At 43.3% G+C, this 15,238-nt stretch overlaps 2 protein-coding genes across 2 annotated transcripts in view; both read left to right on the forward strand.

Moving 5' to 3' along the window:
* Positions 1-5,875, forward strand: part of kremen1 (kringle containing transmembrane protein 1) — a 35,808-nt gene extending 29,933 nt beyond the window's left edge. Inside the window, exons 9-13 of the mRNA XM_056592030.1 lie at positions 1,212-1,365; positions 2,065-2,397; positions 3,925-4,152; positions 4,988-5,072; positions 5,477-5,875. Coding sequence (XP_056448005.1) covers positions 1,212-1,365; positions 2,065-2,397; positions 3,925-4,152; positions 4,988-5,072; positions 5,477-5,636 — 960 coding nt within the window. The 3' untranslated portion in view covers positions 5,637-5,875. The remainder of the gene's footprint in view (positions 1-1,211; positions 1,366-2,064; positions 2,398-3,924; positions 4,153-4,987; positions 5,073-5,476) is intronic.
* Positions 5,876-9,622: 3,747 nt separating this feature from the next.
* On the forward strand, positions 9,623-12,829 carry coq5 (coenzyme Q5, methyltransferase). The gene is made up of 7 exons (XM_056592029.1): positions 9,623-9,891; positions 10,119-10,268; positions 10,430-10,660; positions 10,903-11,009; positions 11,561-11,649; positions 12,094-12,205; positions 12,357-12,829. Exons 1-7 carry the CDS (start codon positions 9,642-9,644, stop codon positions 12,456-12,458), a joined length of 1,041 nt encoding a protein of 346 aa, XP_056448004.1. The 5' UTR covers positions 9,623-9,641; the 3' UTR covers positions 12,459-12,829.
* Positions 12,830-15,238: the final 2,409 nt, after the last annotated feature.

Genomic DNA, 15,238 nt, shown 5'->3' on the forward strand with positions numbered 1-15,238 from the left:
TTTTGACTCGAGGGGGGGGACAATAGGGGCTTTTGAGTGTGACGGGCAGGGTCGAGATGTGTGAGGTTTGCTGGTCGCATTCCTGGATTCATTCCCTCATTTCGATTGTTTCGGGAGTCAATGTGTGGTTTGGTTTCCGTTTGAGTGGACAGATTAACACTGTTCCTGAAGTGCGCACTACTTCACTTTCGGTTTTCAATGGTGGGTCATAATTCTTATTAACTACACCGTTGTTGTTCTTTCTTACAATATGAGAATGTTGCAGTCGATTGAAACATGAAGACCCAAAACATTTTGAAAATGTGGTTAAAACGAATGTATTAACCGAGTTCTTCACATTACAAAATGTACAACATTTTCGGTCGGGCTGTCCATAGAAAAGTGAATAGATAATTCATGTATATCATCTAGTGCAGGGATGGGCAACTTTCATGATAAAGAGGGCCACATTTTTCATCATAACCATCGGAGGGCCACATGACTGCACACTTCAACTAAACGTGAGCTGAGAGAAGCTACACAATTTTGAATTTGGTAGATATGATTTCCTGTATTCTGGTGCATTTTGGGGATGGCCACTACCTAAAAACTCATCCAGAATCATAACCTATGTACGGTATGTTGAACCAACATACATTAATTTCATGTTTTCCATGCTCAAACAGCCACATGAATGGTCAGTATTTTTATCAGTGCAAAGGGCTCACATACATCATCATTCAATGAAGTCAAAAAACTGAAAAACAGTGGCCCAACATTAAGTGCAACAACTCAATGAACTCAAACCCAACAAGCAGTTGTAGTAGTTGTAGTGGCGACTTAAGTGGATATCTTTAAGGACTGATATCGCTTCTAAGCAAACTAGACGCATGGGTTTGCCTTCGAATTCTATGAATTCTTCTCATCTTTCTTGACCGAGTTTTCTGTAACTCGATCAATTATTAATATTATTATTATTTTTTTTTATTATGTGCGGGCCTGACTGAGTGAGGATGCGGGCCGCACTGAGTGAGGATGCGACTCAGTGCGGCCCGCGGGCCGCCAGTTGCCCATCCCTGATCTAGTGCTTCTTCTGATGATCACTGTTGTGATCTTGGGTGTCTGTTTGTAACTCCCATCGTTAATTGCACCATGGCGGCGTTGCATGTGGAGAGGGATTTTGAATGGACGAGGGACTGATTTGCATATCTCCCCTTTCATGTGCTCCACAGCTGGCGGGAATGGAGTCGGGTTACGCCTGTTTCTGTGGCAATGAGCTGGACCTGCGGGACCACGTCGAGGCCCCGAGCATGGAGTGCAACCACGTGTGTTTCGGAGACCACACCCAGCCCTGCGGTGGGGACGGGTGGGTGATCATCTTCGACAGTGAGTTGTTTTTTCCTCTACTTTTGGGTTCTCTGAGATTTTGACCAGATGAAAGGATTTTGGTTGCTTTCTTTGTAGGGTTTGGATTTTTTTTGTGTTTCCACATCTGTTGAGATGATTGCACAGCGAAAGCTTTGTAGTGTTTCAGCCGTTCATATTATAGCTGGATCCATTGGGAATTGAAGCGGCTGTAATGCATTGAACCACACCAAGTACATCATACTACTAACCCTAACCCTAAGCTTAAACCCAGTTCCAAAATAAATAGCGAGTGTAAATGAATAGCGAGAGTGCAAATACTTCCTCGACTGTTATCGACCCATTCCAATATACTTTCATCCTCGACTTTTCCGCCTCAAATAAAAAACATTTATTTGAAATAAACTTTGAATTAATGATAGCAATAGAAAAGTAGGAATAACTATTTTATTGGATTTCACAAACCAATATACTGTTCACACTATTAAAGGACACACAAAGGATGCATATTTTAAACACGTTCACAACATCTGCAACGTTCTCTCCAGCAGTAGTCAGAAGTCTGAAGTTGTAGGATTGCACAACCTCCATCATGTTCACAGCTCAACAATCTCCTTACACAAGCTGCAGTCACATGTTTCACATCAAACGTCCTCCAAAAGTACCCGGAAATTTCTGTTGTTAAAAAGTCCCCCCCCCCCCCCCCCCACATCTCTACAGCCAAGGTGGGGTCCTGCGGCGGGAACTACACCGCCCCCTCGGACGTCATCTACTCCCCGGACTTCCCCGACAAGTATGCGTCGGGCCGCGTGTGCTACTGGACCATCCACGTGCCGGGCGCCTCCGCCCTCATCTTCAACTTCACCTTCTTCGACATCTCGGACCAGACGGACATGGTGGAGCTGCTGGACGGCCACAGCAACCGGGTGCTGGCGCGCTTCGACGGGCGCCACCCGCCGCGGGAGGTGCTCAACGTCACGGCGGACTACGTCATCCTGTACTTCTACTCCGACCGCACCAACCGGGCCCAGGGATTCGCCCTGCTCTACCAAGGTGAGCCAATCCCACGCGCCGGAAACCACGCGTGCACTTCAACCCCCAGCTGGCCGTAATAGAACACTTTTTCTGATTGGTTGGAGGTACACAGGATAGTTTTTTTTTTTTCTGCGTGGTTAAATGTTGTGCTGCAGTCATTTGTGTTTTAGGAATTTGTCGGACTAAGAAGAGATTATATGTTTTGTTTAGGTTAAATAATGCATTTTTGTAATAGAATCATCCTAGGCAGAAGTAATGCTGTTAAGACTTAAATATTAGGGTGGGTGATCTTATTATAGTTGTAGGCACCACCAACTAAACTTATAGTTGTACTTGAAGACAACTTGTTCCCAAGTCCTCGTTCTCCCCGTCCGTCATAATTCAGTGCCTCGTTCTTCACCCTGTTGCTGGTTCTGCTGCAAACCATATTGTAAGAGGTCAAAGTTCGACCTCTGAAGATGGGCAGAGAACTCTCTCCATGTTCCGAGAGAATATTGATGGAGCACCGTAAACGGTCACGTAGGTGAGAAAAGGGGGGGTCGGGCAATCCACAAACATAGTCAATAGAAAAAGTTATTTCAGAACAAAATTGGAATTTGAGGGGACTCGGGGGTGGCGACAGAATGAGAAAAACATTGGATGATTTCTGCCAAGAGAGACACACTTCATGGAACTCCCAGGGGACATTTATTTTCAACAACAGAGACACAATCCCAGGCATTCAATCACATCCCCGCACATTGAAATTCAAATTGTACGTTGGGTTACAGCAGATCATTAAACAAACTGACATCAGCGGCTTCAAAAGACCTCCGCAGTCTCTCAGTGGAGCAGGGCATCAGCAGTACAAATAAGTACGATTGTTCATCCACTGATCAAACGTTTACAGTCTTTAGAAGTGTTCTGAGAGGATGACTTTGACAGTGGGCGGCGCAGTGTGCAGCCTTCTTGTCATCCTCTTCTTAAGGATGTAATCTCATGACTCCAGCTGGAGGCCAATAATCAAACCAGCTTTTTCCCATAAGCTTGTTAACGCTATCCCTGTCATCAGCAGTGGTAAGGCTGGTATTGGTGTTCCCTTCCGAGTTCAGTTTGTCGACAACACAGACACCCAATAAAGATACTAATAAAGTGTGTGCAAAGGATATCCCTGACCAATGTTGGGTTCTTGTTCATCGTTCAATAATATTCTTGTTCAGGGGCAGGATAGTGTAGTGACTAGACTGTTTGACTCCCACAACAAGAGTTCATGAACCCCAATGTCTGTAACCTACTTTTCGGAGCAAGGTGCTTAGACCCTACCTGCTCTGTCATGTATTGATCGATCATCGATCAATCCAAAAAACATAGATCATCGATCACTCTTCGATGTTTTTAATAAAGGATCTATACCTGGTCTCTCATATGTTGATCGATCATCGATCAATGCAAAAACATCGAACATCGATTACTGTTGGATGTTTTTAATAAAGGCTAAATGCCTTAATGGGGAAATGTGAAGTAATATAATCGTGCCAACTAACGCTCACATACTTACTCATCTAGCTCTGATGGGCCAAAAGACCAACTTGCTTGAGGAGGCAGAGCGGGAAGAGGAGGGCGACCTCACCAGCCAGGCCACGCCTCCGCTGGACGCCACTGAAAAGTCCAACGGTTCGTCCAACGGCCGCTCCTCTCAGATCATGTATGTGATCACGACCAGTCCTGACAAGCCGGAGCACAACATGCCAGGTCAGTGGGAAGGACCCAGCAACACCAGCGGCCACCATGCTAGTATGTCCCCTCCTCGCCGATATGATATACCTCTACTGTCTAGCTCCTCCCCTCCTCTCTACCGTCTAGCTCCTCCCCTCCTCTCTACTGTCTAGCTCCTCCCCTCCTCTCTCCCGCCTCTACCGTCTAGCTCCTCCCCTCCTCTCTCCTGCCTCTACCGTCTAGCTCCTCCCCTCCTCTCTCCTGCCTCTACCGTCTAGCTCCTCCCCTCCTCTCTCCTGCCTCTACCGTCTAGCTCCTCCCCTCCTCTCTCCCGCCTCTACCGTCTAGCTCCTCCCCTCCTCTCTCCTGCCTCTACCGTCTAGCTCCTCCCCTCCTCTCTCCTGCCTCTACCGTCTAGCTCCTCCCCTCCTCTCTCCTGCCTCTACCGTCTAGCTCCTCCCCTCCTCTCTCCTGCCTATATACTGTATACCTTTGTACTGAATAAATTGTATTGTGAAGTTCAATCTATCACTCTCACTGGCTGCTTTCAATCTGGTTACTTTTCTGTTCCTGAAGTATATCAGAATAACTTTTCACTAAAAACTGAACATTCATTCTTATGAACTCTTTCAACTTCATCTGTCACGACTTTCACTGACAGCTCATGCCCCGACCTTGAGGATGTATTGGCATATTCTATGCTTTTTTTCTTCTATTGACAAACACCTTCAAGTTCTTTGTGTTCTAGTACTGTTCCAAGAGCAGAGTATGTGGCCCATGTGTATCAACAATGTTAATACATACTAGCTTATTGATCTGGCTTAAAAATATCAAAAGACTAGGCAGCTAACTCTATTCCTATTTGTTCTGTCAACCTCTATCTCATGCATTGATGGCATTTTCTATCCGCTAGTGTGGACCATCTACGCCCTGGCGGCGCTTCTCACACTGACCGTCATAGCCATGGTCGCTAAGCTACTGCTGCATATCACAGTCAAGTAAGTATTCATGGTAGACACTTTAACAACAATGCTCAACTCAGGACTTTTTAGGATAAGATAACACTTTATTATTCATGTGAGGGAAATGTGGGTGTTGAAGCAGAAAATTGCATAAAATAAAAAACAAAATAAACATGGAACTGGCTGGCTGTCTGGGTTGAGGCTAGTAGTAGAATACAGACTAGAAGAAAATCGAGGAAAAAAACAAAATATTTACGAACGAATGAGCTTATGTCTGGTTGCATCGATGGGATGATAATAAAGTACCCCTAGATATAAATAAGGAATATGTTTACAATCAGGAGCGAAAAAGGTGTTTGGTGTGCAAATCAAGATCCACTTTGCATGTCACTGTTAAGTTGACTTCCGGATTCTTATTCTCTCCTCTCTTCTCGTTCCAGGGCCCCCAACATCCCAACGGTGAGCGGCTCGGACAGCTGCAGCCAGAGCACCGCATCCACGGAGCCCTGGATCATCCTCTACCAGCCGTCCACCATCTCCCTCTTCAAGAAGAAGCTGAAGAACCACCACGGGGACCTCAGCCCCCTGGTGGGCAACTAGGAGCACTGCGCCCCTCACCGCTAACACCACTACTGTGTACCACCACCACCATGGCTGTCAGGCGCCTCGCCCTCAAGGACAACAAAAACAGAAACTCTACTAAGAGGGTACGGAGGAACTAGGGGGAGCTAAGCTAACATGCTAACGACTGGCCCGAGTGGCTAATGACGTCTGATGACTCAGTGGCTGCTTCTACAAAAAAAAAAAAAGAGTGTTGCAGAGTGCCGGGCAGCCCCTCCGCGTCCCCCCCCCCCCGTCCCCCGTCCCCCGTCCCCCATCCCACAACCCCCCCCGACCCTGCACCAACGAAGAAGGGATCGGCAGGGCTGTCAGAGAGCGTGTGGTGTGGGAGACCAGCAAGTTCAGGAGGGCCGATCTACTGCTCCTGAGAAAGACTGAGGAAGGACAACCCGTTGTAGTAGTAATGTGCTCAGTAATGTGCTCGGGCTAACAGGAGGTCCCATTTCCACTGCCCAGGGACATCCTCACCATCACTGGAGTCAGAGGACATATGGGTTACCTCGACCAGCAAACCTTGGGGGGGGCGGGACGGGGGGGGGGGGGAGGCTCGCTGTGAGTGGCAGGCGACTTCACTGTCCACAGCTGCTGTGTGAGTAAACAGCAAAGGATTCCCGTAGAGATGGGAACTGTTGTCTTTGTTGAGTATCAAGCAGTGGAGCAAGAAAAATGAATATGGACTTTCAACATCTGCTCTACCTTGCGCACACACACACACACGCACACACACACACACACACACACACACACACACACACACACACACACACACACACACACACACACACACACACACACACACACACACACACACACACACACACACACACAAAGACACAAAGACACACACAAACGTTTGTTCTCACACACACACCTGTGTAAAAACACTGACCAAAACTTACAAACTTAACAGCCAAAAATATGATCCATCCCATTCAAAGAAATCTTAAATCAGGCACTTATTGGGTTCAATTTATGTGGAGTTCATCCATGAGACATTGTAGATATTCTGCCAAGAGAATAACAGGTTTGGAACAAGTACAAAAAGGGTTAAATATCCAAGCACCCACGGCACAAATCCTTGATTCCAACTGAAATGATCCAGAGGCATGAAAGAGACAGAGCAACAGAGAGACAGAGAAATGTATCTTCTTCCTAAAGATGTTCCACTGAGGTTTGCTGAAGAAGGGTCTGGTTTATGAGAGACTTTTAAACTGCAGTTTTGTAGAAAACAGACATGATGTTTGATAGGATTTAAAGGAGCTTCTAAGCCTGTGTCAGTTAGTGGGAGTCTTCAGTCGGCAACATAAAGAACACTTCTGCTCTTGTCTCAGACTCCATGACTGATCCTGAGTATCTATTGGTATCGTGTTCGCACACACCTTTAAAATCCCAAACTTTTTTATTGAAAGAAAATTCACCAGTTTCTCCGTCAGCATTGACAATATTTTTTTTTTTTTCTTCTTCACTTATGAGTTTCTCAAATCAAGATTCTACTGTTCACTTAGGAATGGCACTTTCACAGATGGTTTCTATTCATTTCCCCCCAAAGAACCCCAGCAGACAGGAATTAACTTAAAACTACGCATTGGCGTTCAGAAACAAAGCCTTGAATTAAAAGACTCATATTTTTTCTCTTATGTTTAGTTTTTGATATAAACTGGACATCATGTTCACGTTAAAATGTGTTTTGTTTGAATGTGGGCTACAGGGGTCTGTTATGTAAATTGTTGAAATGATCACATATACATATTCCATTTTATTTTTGTCTCTGTGGAACATTTTGTACGTCGACCAAAAAACTGACATTTTCACATGTAAAGGATATCCAAGTTGGAAAACCATTGTTTATTTCTAAGGCAGCAGAACAATCCATATGTTTGACCAATAATTACCTTTGTTATACTGCTGTCTCAGCACTGTATACACATGTATGTCTGATTCTGATACTCTGCCAAAATAATTGACCTTTCATTTTGATTGTTCATTGGTTTCAACCATACACCACCATATCACTGTGCAGCAAAGCCTATCATGGTCCAAAATAATGATGCACTTATATCGCACTTGAGACAAATTGTTACTTCAAATTAAAATCCCAATGCGAGTTAAATCCCAAAGTTTTCATAATCAAGTTACCATCCTGAGAAGTTTGCCTGACACTGACCTCATGCGATGTTTTGTCTGTCTGCTCGGCTGTAATGTAAAGTTAATTACTGCAGGGCAAGATCCCAAGACTCTGGGTTTAGATCAGCCCATGCATAAAGAAACAGAAATGTAGGGCCGAGAGTGGGAGAGAGTGAGATAGACGTTAGGATAAGGGACAGATAGAGAGGGAGAGATAGAGAGTGAGAGAGAAAGCGATGGCAATATGAACGCGCGGTCAAATCAAAGGCAACCTAACTAAATTTGACAGTTAAAATCTAGCAAGCCCATATCTGTTTGGATAGTCTGGTGAATTATGCAAACTCTCATTTTCTGTCCTGTCATCCAGTCAATTGGAAAATCCCACGCTGGCTCTTCAGGGACGGAGGCCAGTGCTTTTGAGCAACAAGAGACCCTACGGGAAATGATTTGTGTGCGTGTGTCAGTGGGTAATGCTTTTGGCAAATTGTAAATAAGTAATAGTGAAAAGTTTAATTTATACAGTAAATTATTGTTATTTTGTATGTGAATGGGATATAAACTATCTTTTGTATAAGTGAAGTATCTTTGTAGTTTTATTTAATGTGACCTTGTTGCAAATTAAACACTGTATGCATGTTTCTTAAACCTGTACCATTTCACATTATTCCATTCATTCATTTTTCATTTGGTTTATAAATAAAATGAAAGACCTACCTCTATATTCTAGATGCTTAACAAACGTTGGCCAGCCATTAATTGCGTAGCACTTATCTACAACAGATGCTCCATCAGCAGTTATTGATGGAGCTTTAAACTCAATGACACACATAAGCATATATAAGATGTGAAATCACTGTTTCTTCCAACGTTGATTTGCTCAGTTTTGTATTATTCAGTAACATATGGTTTAAATGTAAGATGGATTTAAACCCTGTCGGCTAGGCCTTCTGGAACATAAACAAGGGAATTCGCTTTTTTAATCCTCAACAATTCTGTCCATAACATTATGGACAGAAAAGTATAACACAACACTTTACACTGACTTAGACACTAAAGCCTGCCTAATTAGCATGCCTTTCCATTCACACCAACACATGTTCATGTAAGCAAACTTAGAGACATATTTAGCGCACACACACACACACACACACACACACACACACACACACACACACACACACACACACACACACACACACACACACACACACACACACACACACACACACAGCACACCCTTTCAATTATCTTGAGCGAAATTCTCATCAGACATGTTGAATGAGTCCCAGACTGTTTGGAGGAGTACAAACCCAGAGGGGGGCATCAGAGGCTCCCCCACCCCCCTGGGATGAGGTCAACCAGGCAACCTGCACATTTAACTGCAGGGGGGGTGGCAAACAGCATGGGGCAGCCAGCCCTGCAATTGGATTAACATGACTGAGAAACCCCGAAAACAAGGGAGGATGTGCAATACTCCGAAACATTTGTTATAGTTTAGTGTAATAGCAGCATTCGTCGATGAGAGGTATTTCTTTCATCTCCAAGGTGCTATGACAATGGTAAACCATAGCAAAGCCTGTTGGCTATGCGTCATTGGCTGCGTGCCAGAATTGATGCACAGAGAGGAAAACACTTTAGTGGCCAAATAATTACAAAGTCTATTCAAACTGGACTATTTGGGAACATTTATGTTGCCAATTTATTTACCAAAGAAAATAACAATTTCCTTACTTGTTTACCAAGTATAATATACAATAGGCTACTTAAACTAGGCCTACTTAAAACTCAACATCCGACGTGAACTGTGGTCTACGACTGCCCTCTAGCGGTCGAATTGATTGACAAAAGAAAGGACTACAAATGTCGCCGTCGCGCCGAAAGGTCGTCACCGTGACGTTTATTCAGTCATCAGGCAACATGGCAGCCTCCGTCAGACTGCTTGTCCGGAGGGTACCCAGGACTCACAGAAATCTGATCAGTACTGGTCGGTTAAAGACGTCAAGTGACTCCGAATCGCTCTCAGGGTGTCGTGTGTTCAGCCATGCCGCTGGAGAGAAAAGTACGCATTTTGGCTTCGAAACGGTGCCGGAGGCAGAGAAGGCAAAGAAAGGTAATGCGTTACTTCTTTACCCCTCCGTCCTTTAGGTAAGACCTCAATCTTTGCGTTTATGTAGTTCTAATTGGTTGCCAAATCCTCCTTCTCATTTATTTATGTATCTATCTGTCTCTCTATTTCTCCATCTCTTAATTTCTCTCGTTCTTGTTTACTTTTCTTTTTTGTTTTCCATCCTCTTCCAGTTTACCAGGTCTGTGAATTTGTTTTCCATCTTCTTCCAGTTTACCAGGTGTTTGAGAGCGTGGCCCATAACTACGACGTGATGAATGACGCCATGAGTCTAGGTGTGCACCGGCTGTGGAAGGACACGCTGTTGCATGTCATGCACCCGCAGCCCGGCGCGAAGCTACTGGATGTGGCCGGTGGAACAGGTTTTGGACATTTTTTAATTTTTATTTTATTAAAACCACTTCCTGTGCTCATGATATTGCATTATCATTCTGCCCTACTTGTGCAGCCCACTCCCCTTGTGCCTACTCAGGACTACTCTTACTTACTTCCTTCCTGCCTTCCTTCCTTTCTCGTGTCCTAGGAGACATTTCCTTGCGTTTCCTGGACTACGTCCGCTCCCAGCAGGGGAGGCGGCGGCGGCAGGTAGTGCGCTCCATGCAGACGCCGTCGTGGCAGGAAATCTCTGAGAAGTATTCGTCCGCGGCGGAGGAGGGCGAGGAACAACGGGAATCGTGTGCCGTGGTCTGCGACATCAACAAGGAGATGCTTAAAGTGGGCAAGCAGAAGGCGGAAAGCATGGGCCTCACCGCTGGTAATTCCTACAGAGAGGCAATAGGATGGTAGTGGTACTATTTTTGTCGGGCAGGACCTGGTGGTCCGGAAAACACAGAGATGATGGTTCCATCCTCTGTGGCTGTGTTTAGTAAATCCATTATATCAGTGTGTAACTGCTTAGATCTTTAATTTGACTTGTTTGATTTAACGTATCAAACATACGTTGGTTAATATAGTGTGTGTGTGTGTGTGTGTGTGTGTGTGTGTGCGCGCCACTAGGACTCTCCTGGGTAACGGGTGATGCCGAGGAGCTGCCCTTCGCCGATGACCATTTTGACGTGTACTCCGTGGCCTTCGGCATCCGTAACGTCACCCACATCGACCAGGTAACCCAGGTCCACATTAAACAATGTCGGTCTGTGTGTAATGGCTCTGATTGTTGGCAGGTCTGTCCGGTTACCTTACTAGGCCTATGAGTCATGACGGTAACGGTCACACTTTTATCCCTTTTTTATAGAGTTGAGCCTGAATTATAATTATTTGTAAATATCTGCTGCCGGTACGCAGTGGGTCTCCTTGCATTTGTTACGGGTTCTAGGTCCATGATTCTGAACGTAGCCGACCAGAATGCACCTGTTAATGTTAGTGACATCTGGGATCTACATTCGGTAAAGGGGATATGTCATAAGAAAGAACATGCATGGGAGTGTCCTGACTTAAGTGAACCAAAAACATAGCAGGAAAGAATAACCTGGCCATCGGTCGTATTCCCGTTTTCTTAGAGGTGCACTTCATGTATGGGCGTTGTGATGTCGAGACCTAACATTCCTTTGCTGAAGTATAATTTGGCTACAGCTGATTATGTTAATTTAATCCTCCCTGTGCATTGCTCTGTAAAGTTGCCTCGTCGATTCTCTTCTCCTCGGGTGTGTTGTAGGCACTACAGGAGGCCTGGCGAGTGCTGAAACCTGGGGGAAGGTTCCTGTGCTTGGAGTTCAGCAAGGTGACCAACCCTGTGTTGGCGAGGTGAGAGACAGAGAGTGGGATGCCTTTCAAAGGCCTGCTAATGATGAAACGCCATGCTCGTTAGCTTTTTAATTATATAATAATCCTGGATTCAATTCACTATTCTAAGTAGGCACATTACATATTATACACAAAGCAATGTACTCTAGAAAACGTCATACATGCTACAATTTATCATCACTTATTATTAATTATCACCAGCAGTTCAACTTTCTAGTTGATTAACTTTTAGCTAACTCTAGCTAACTTAGTTTTCCACAAATACCGTCTTATACCATATATAAATATGGTGAATTGTCATGAAGGTATAAAAAAAACAACTAATTTTCAATATTAATATATAATGTTGGCGACAGTCACAAACGTACACAGAGTGCAGGTTTAACATGAGTCATTCTTGAGTCTTCCCTCCACAGTAAAAATGTGTTTGGTCTTCTTCCGTAGGCTTTATGACGCATACAGTTTCCAGATGATCCCAGTGTTGGGAGAGGTGATCGCAGGAGACTGGAGGTCTTACCAGTATCTGGTAGAGAGCATTCGCAAGTTCCCTAATCAGGTGAGTCCCCTTCTTCACCTGAGTGACTTTTATAAAATTCCTCTTACTTTCAATGCACCTCCTACTTTATCTTTTTCCTTTTCTTATTTTTCTTGTTCTCGAATAGTTTAATTTCCGCTAACGCAAAGATCCCTGTTTGTTGTTTCGGCAGGAAGAGTTCAAAGGGATGATCGAGGAGGCCGGCTTCTACCATGTCAAATATCACAATCTCACTGGGGGCGTGGTAGCCATACACTCAGGCTTCAAGCTGTGAGAGGAAGAACTCTTACTATGGTCCACAGTACCTGACATACGCTGGCTACTGAGCAGGTGGAGCACGACGGACTGGCTGCTGGTTCCCCTGACCTGATGGTACCCTCGTATTTTCGTGGGACCCCCCCAATTGCTCAGCTCTTAGCACACAGCACGCGGATCTTCTGACATCTTATAAACACTATTTATTGTTATGGATACTTTTTTTTCCGTTGATCCTGGAAAATGTATTTTATTAATGAAGATGCAATAACAAAATAGACGTCATCTGCATCAATACATGGAGGCAGAAGAATAACATGCACATTGTCTGTTAAACTGCAATGAATTAAACATTTATTCCTTGGCCTTTTTCAAATAAATTTGATTCGTTTTGTTCAGATGTTTGCAAGGGCCGCGGGAAGTCAGTCCGAGTGGGGGGGGGGGGGCTGAGAGAGAGTATATAATGACGTCATAATAAATGCTGCGCAACATCCATTGTTTACAGAGACGAGATGACGGGTGACGTCACATTCAGGGCTCCGCTCTGATAAACACTCTACTGGTGTGTAAAAAGAGTTCTGCCAACTAGCCACTGTTATTCACAAACGTCTACGTCAGCCTACACAGTCAATGTTCTGATTAAAATGAAATTATATGGTAAATATCATTAAAAAAAGGGTGGATGGCAATAATTTAATGAAAAATCATGATAAAATTATATATAAAAAAAAAAAAAGTTGATTTGTTCAGAAAACTTTCTCACTTGCAGTTACAGCCAGGGGCCGCAAGGGGGGGGGTGCTGCAGCACCCTAAGCACCCCCACTTCCCGCGTCCCAAACACTTTTTATTGGTCGTCATGAAAAAAACATAAGGGGTAACACCGTCGATATTTATCAAATAAAACATAGGGGCTAACACTGTTTTTCTTTGGTCGTCATGAAAAAAAACACAAGGGGTAACACTGTCGTTTTTATCAAATGAAGTATGAGGGGTAAAACTTGTCTTTGTCAAATAAAATATAAGGGGTAACACTGTCGTTTTTTATCGGTCGTCATGAAAAAAACATAAGGGGTAACGCTGTCGATATTTATCAATTAAGACATAGGGGGTAACACTGTCGTTTTTATCAAATGAAACATAAGGGGTGACACTCGTTTTTCTTTGGTCGTCATGAGAAAAACCATAAGGGGTAATGCTGTCGATATTTATCAATTAAGACATAGGGTGTAACACTGTCGTTTTTATCAAATAAAACATAAGTGGTAACACAGTCGTTTTCTTTGGTCGTCATGAAAAAAACCATAAGGGGTAACACTTGTTTTTATTGGTCGTCATGAAAAAAAACATAAGGGGTAACACTGTTGTTTTTTAATGGTCACCATGAAAAAAAACATAAGTGGTAACACTGTCGTTTTCTTTGGTCGTCATGAAAAAAACCATAAGGGGTAACACTTGTTTTTATTGGTCATCATGAAAAAAAACATAAGGGGTAACACTGTTGTTTTTTATTGGTCGTCATGAAAAAAAAAAAAGGGGTAACACTGTTGTTTTTTTATTGGTCGTCATGAATAAAAACATAAGGGGTAACACTGTTGTTTTTGATTGGTCGTCATGAAAAAAAACATAAGGGGTAACACTGTTGTCTTTGTCAAATAAAATATAAGGGGTAACACTGTCGTATTTTTTCTGTCGTCATGAAAAACCCATAAGGGGTAACACTGTCGAAATGTATCGATAAAACATAGGGGGTAACAGTTTGTCCTCTTTAAAAATTCCTGAATAATGCATCGCAGTGCACCGAATTGTTGCTTACAGCTTCAAGAAGCCCCAGCACATGTGTATGATATTCCCACAGAATAAGTACAAGATGGGTTGTGGGTCTGGTGTAGAGTGTATTCACCATTTGATTGCCCTAAACATTACTGCAAGTCTGGTAAATTTCTTCATAGTTTTACGGTTTGGTTTTGGGTTATGTGGCTAGGGCCAGGGGTACAATTGGTTTGGATTAAGGGTTTGCTTTTCAGTCCAAGGGTTGGGATTAGGATAAAGGGGTTCCTATGGGTTCGGTTTTAAAGGTTTGGGTTCTTGTTAAGGGTTCTTATTCATTGGGTTTTAGGTTTTGGAACTACCGTTGGGGATTCCTATTCGGGTTTGGTTTTTGGGTAAGGGTTCCATCTTTTTTCTTGTATTCTCTTTCTCCATTATATTTCTCCTTTTCCCGATTTCTCGTTCTCTCGTATCTCTCGTATTTTCTTATTATCTTTTTGGAGTTTCTTGTCTCCATATTTTCTGATCTTTTGGTGGATCTTTGGTTCTCTCTAGCTTTTTTCTTGTCCTTTTTTGGGACTTTTTTAAATTTTTCCATATTTTTCTCTCATTCACAATATCTTGTTCCTCGATCTCCATAATCATCTCCTTTCGCCTTTCTTCCCGAATATCATTGTCCCAATTTTTCTCATCATTTCCTTGATTGAAAATTTCTCCATCTTTTTAAAAGTGAAAGAACAGAAAGTTGAGAGGAAAATAAGAAAATCGAATAAGATAGAAAGAGAAAGAAGTGAAAGGAAAATTACAAAAAACACCAAAATATTGGAGAATGAGAAATCCTAAATTGAGAGTAGCCTACAAGAAAAAAGGACGGAGAGTTTGAGGAATGTAGAACATTTTGAAAGAACATCAAGAGAACAAAAAAAAGGGAAATAATGATTTGGAGGGACGATGGAGGGAATAAGGAATTGAGATAAACGAGAACAAAGAGTGAGAATGAGAAGAAAGATGAAGTTAATTGAGAAATAAGAT

This window comes from Gadus chalcogrammus, chromosome 6, assembly GCF_026213295.1.
Source record: "Gadus chalcogrammus isolate NIFS_2021 chromosome 6, NIFS_Gcha_1.0, whole genome shotgun sequence".
Lineage (NCBI taxonomy): Eukaryota > Metazoa > Chordata > Actinopteri > Gadiformes > Gadidae > Gadus > Gadus chalcogrammus.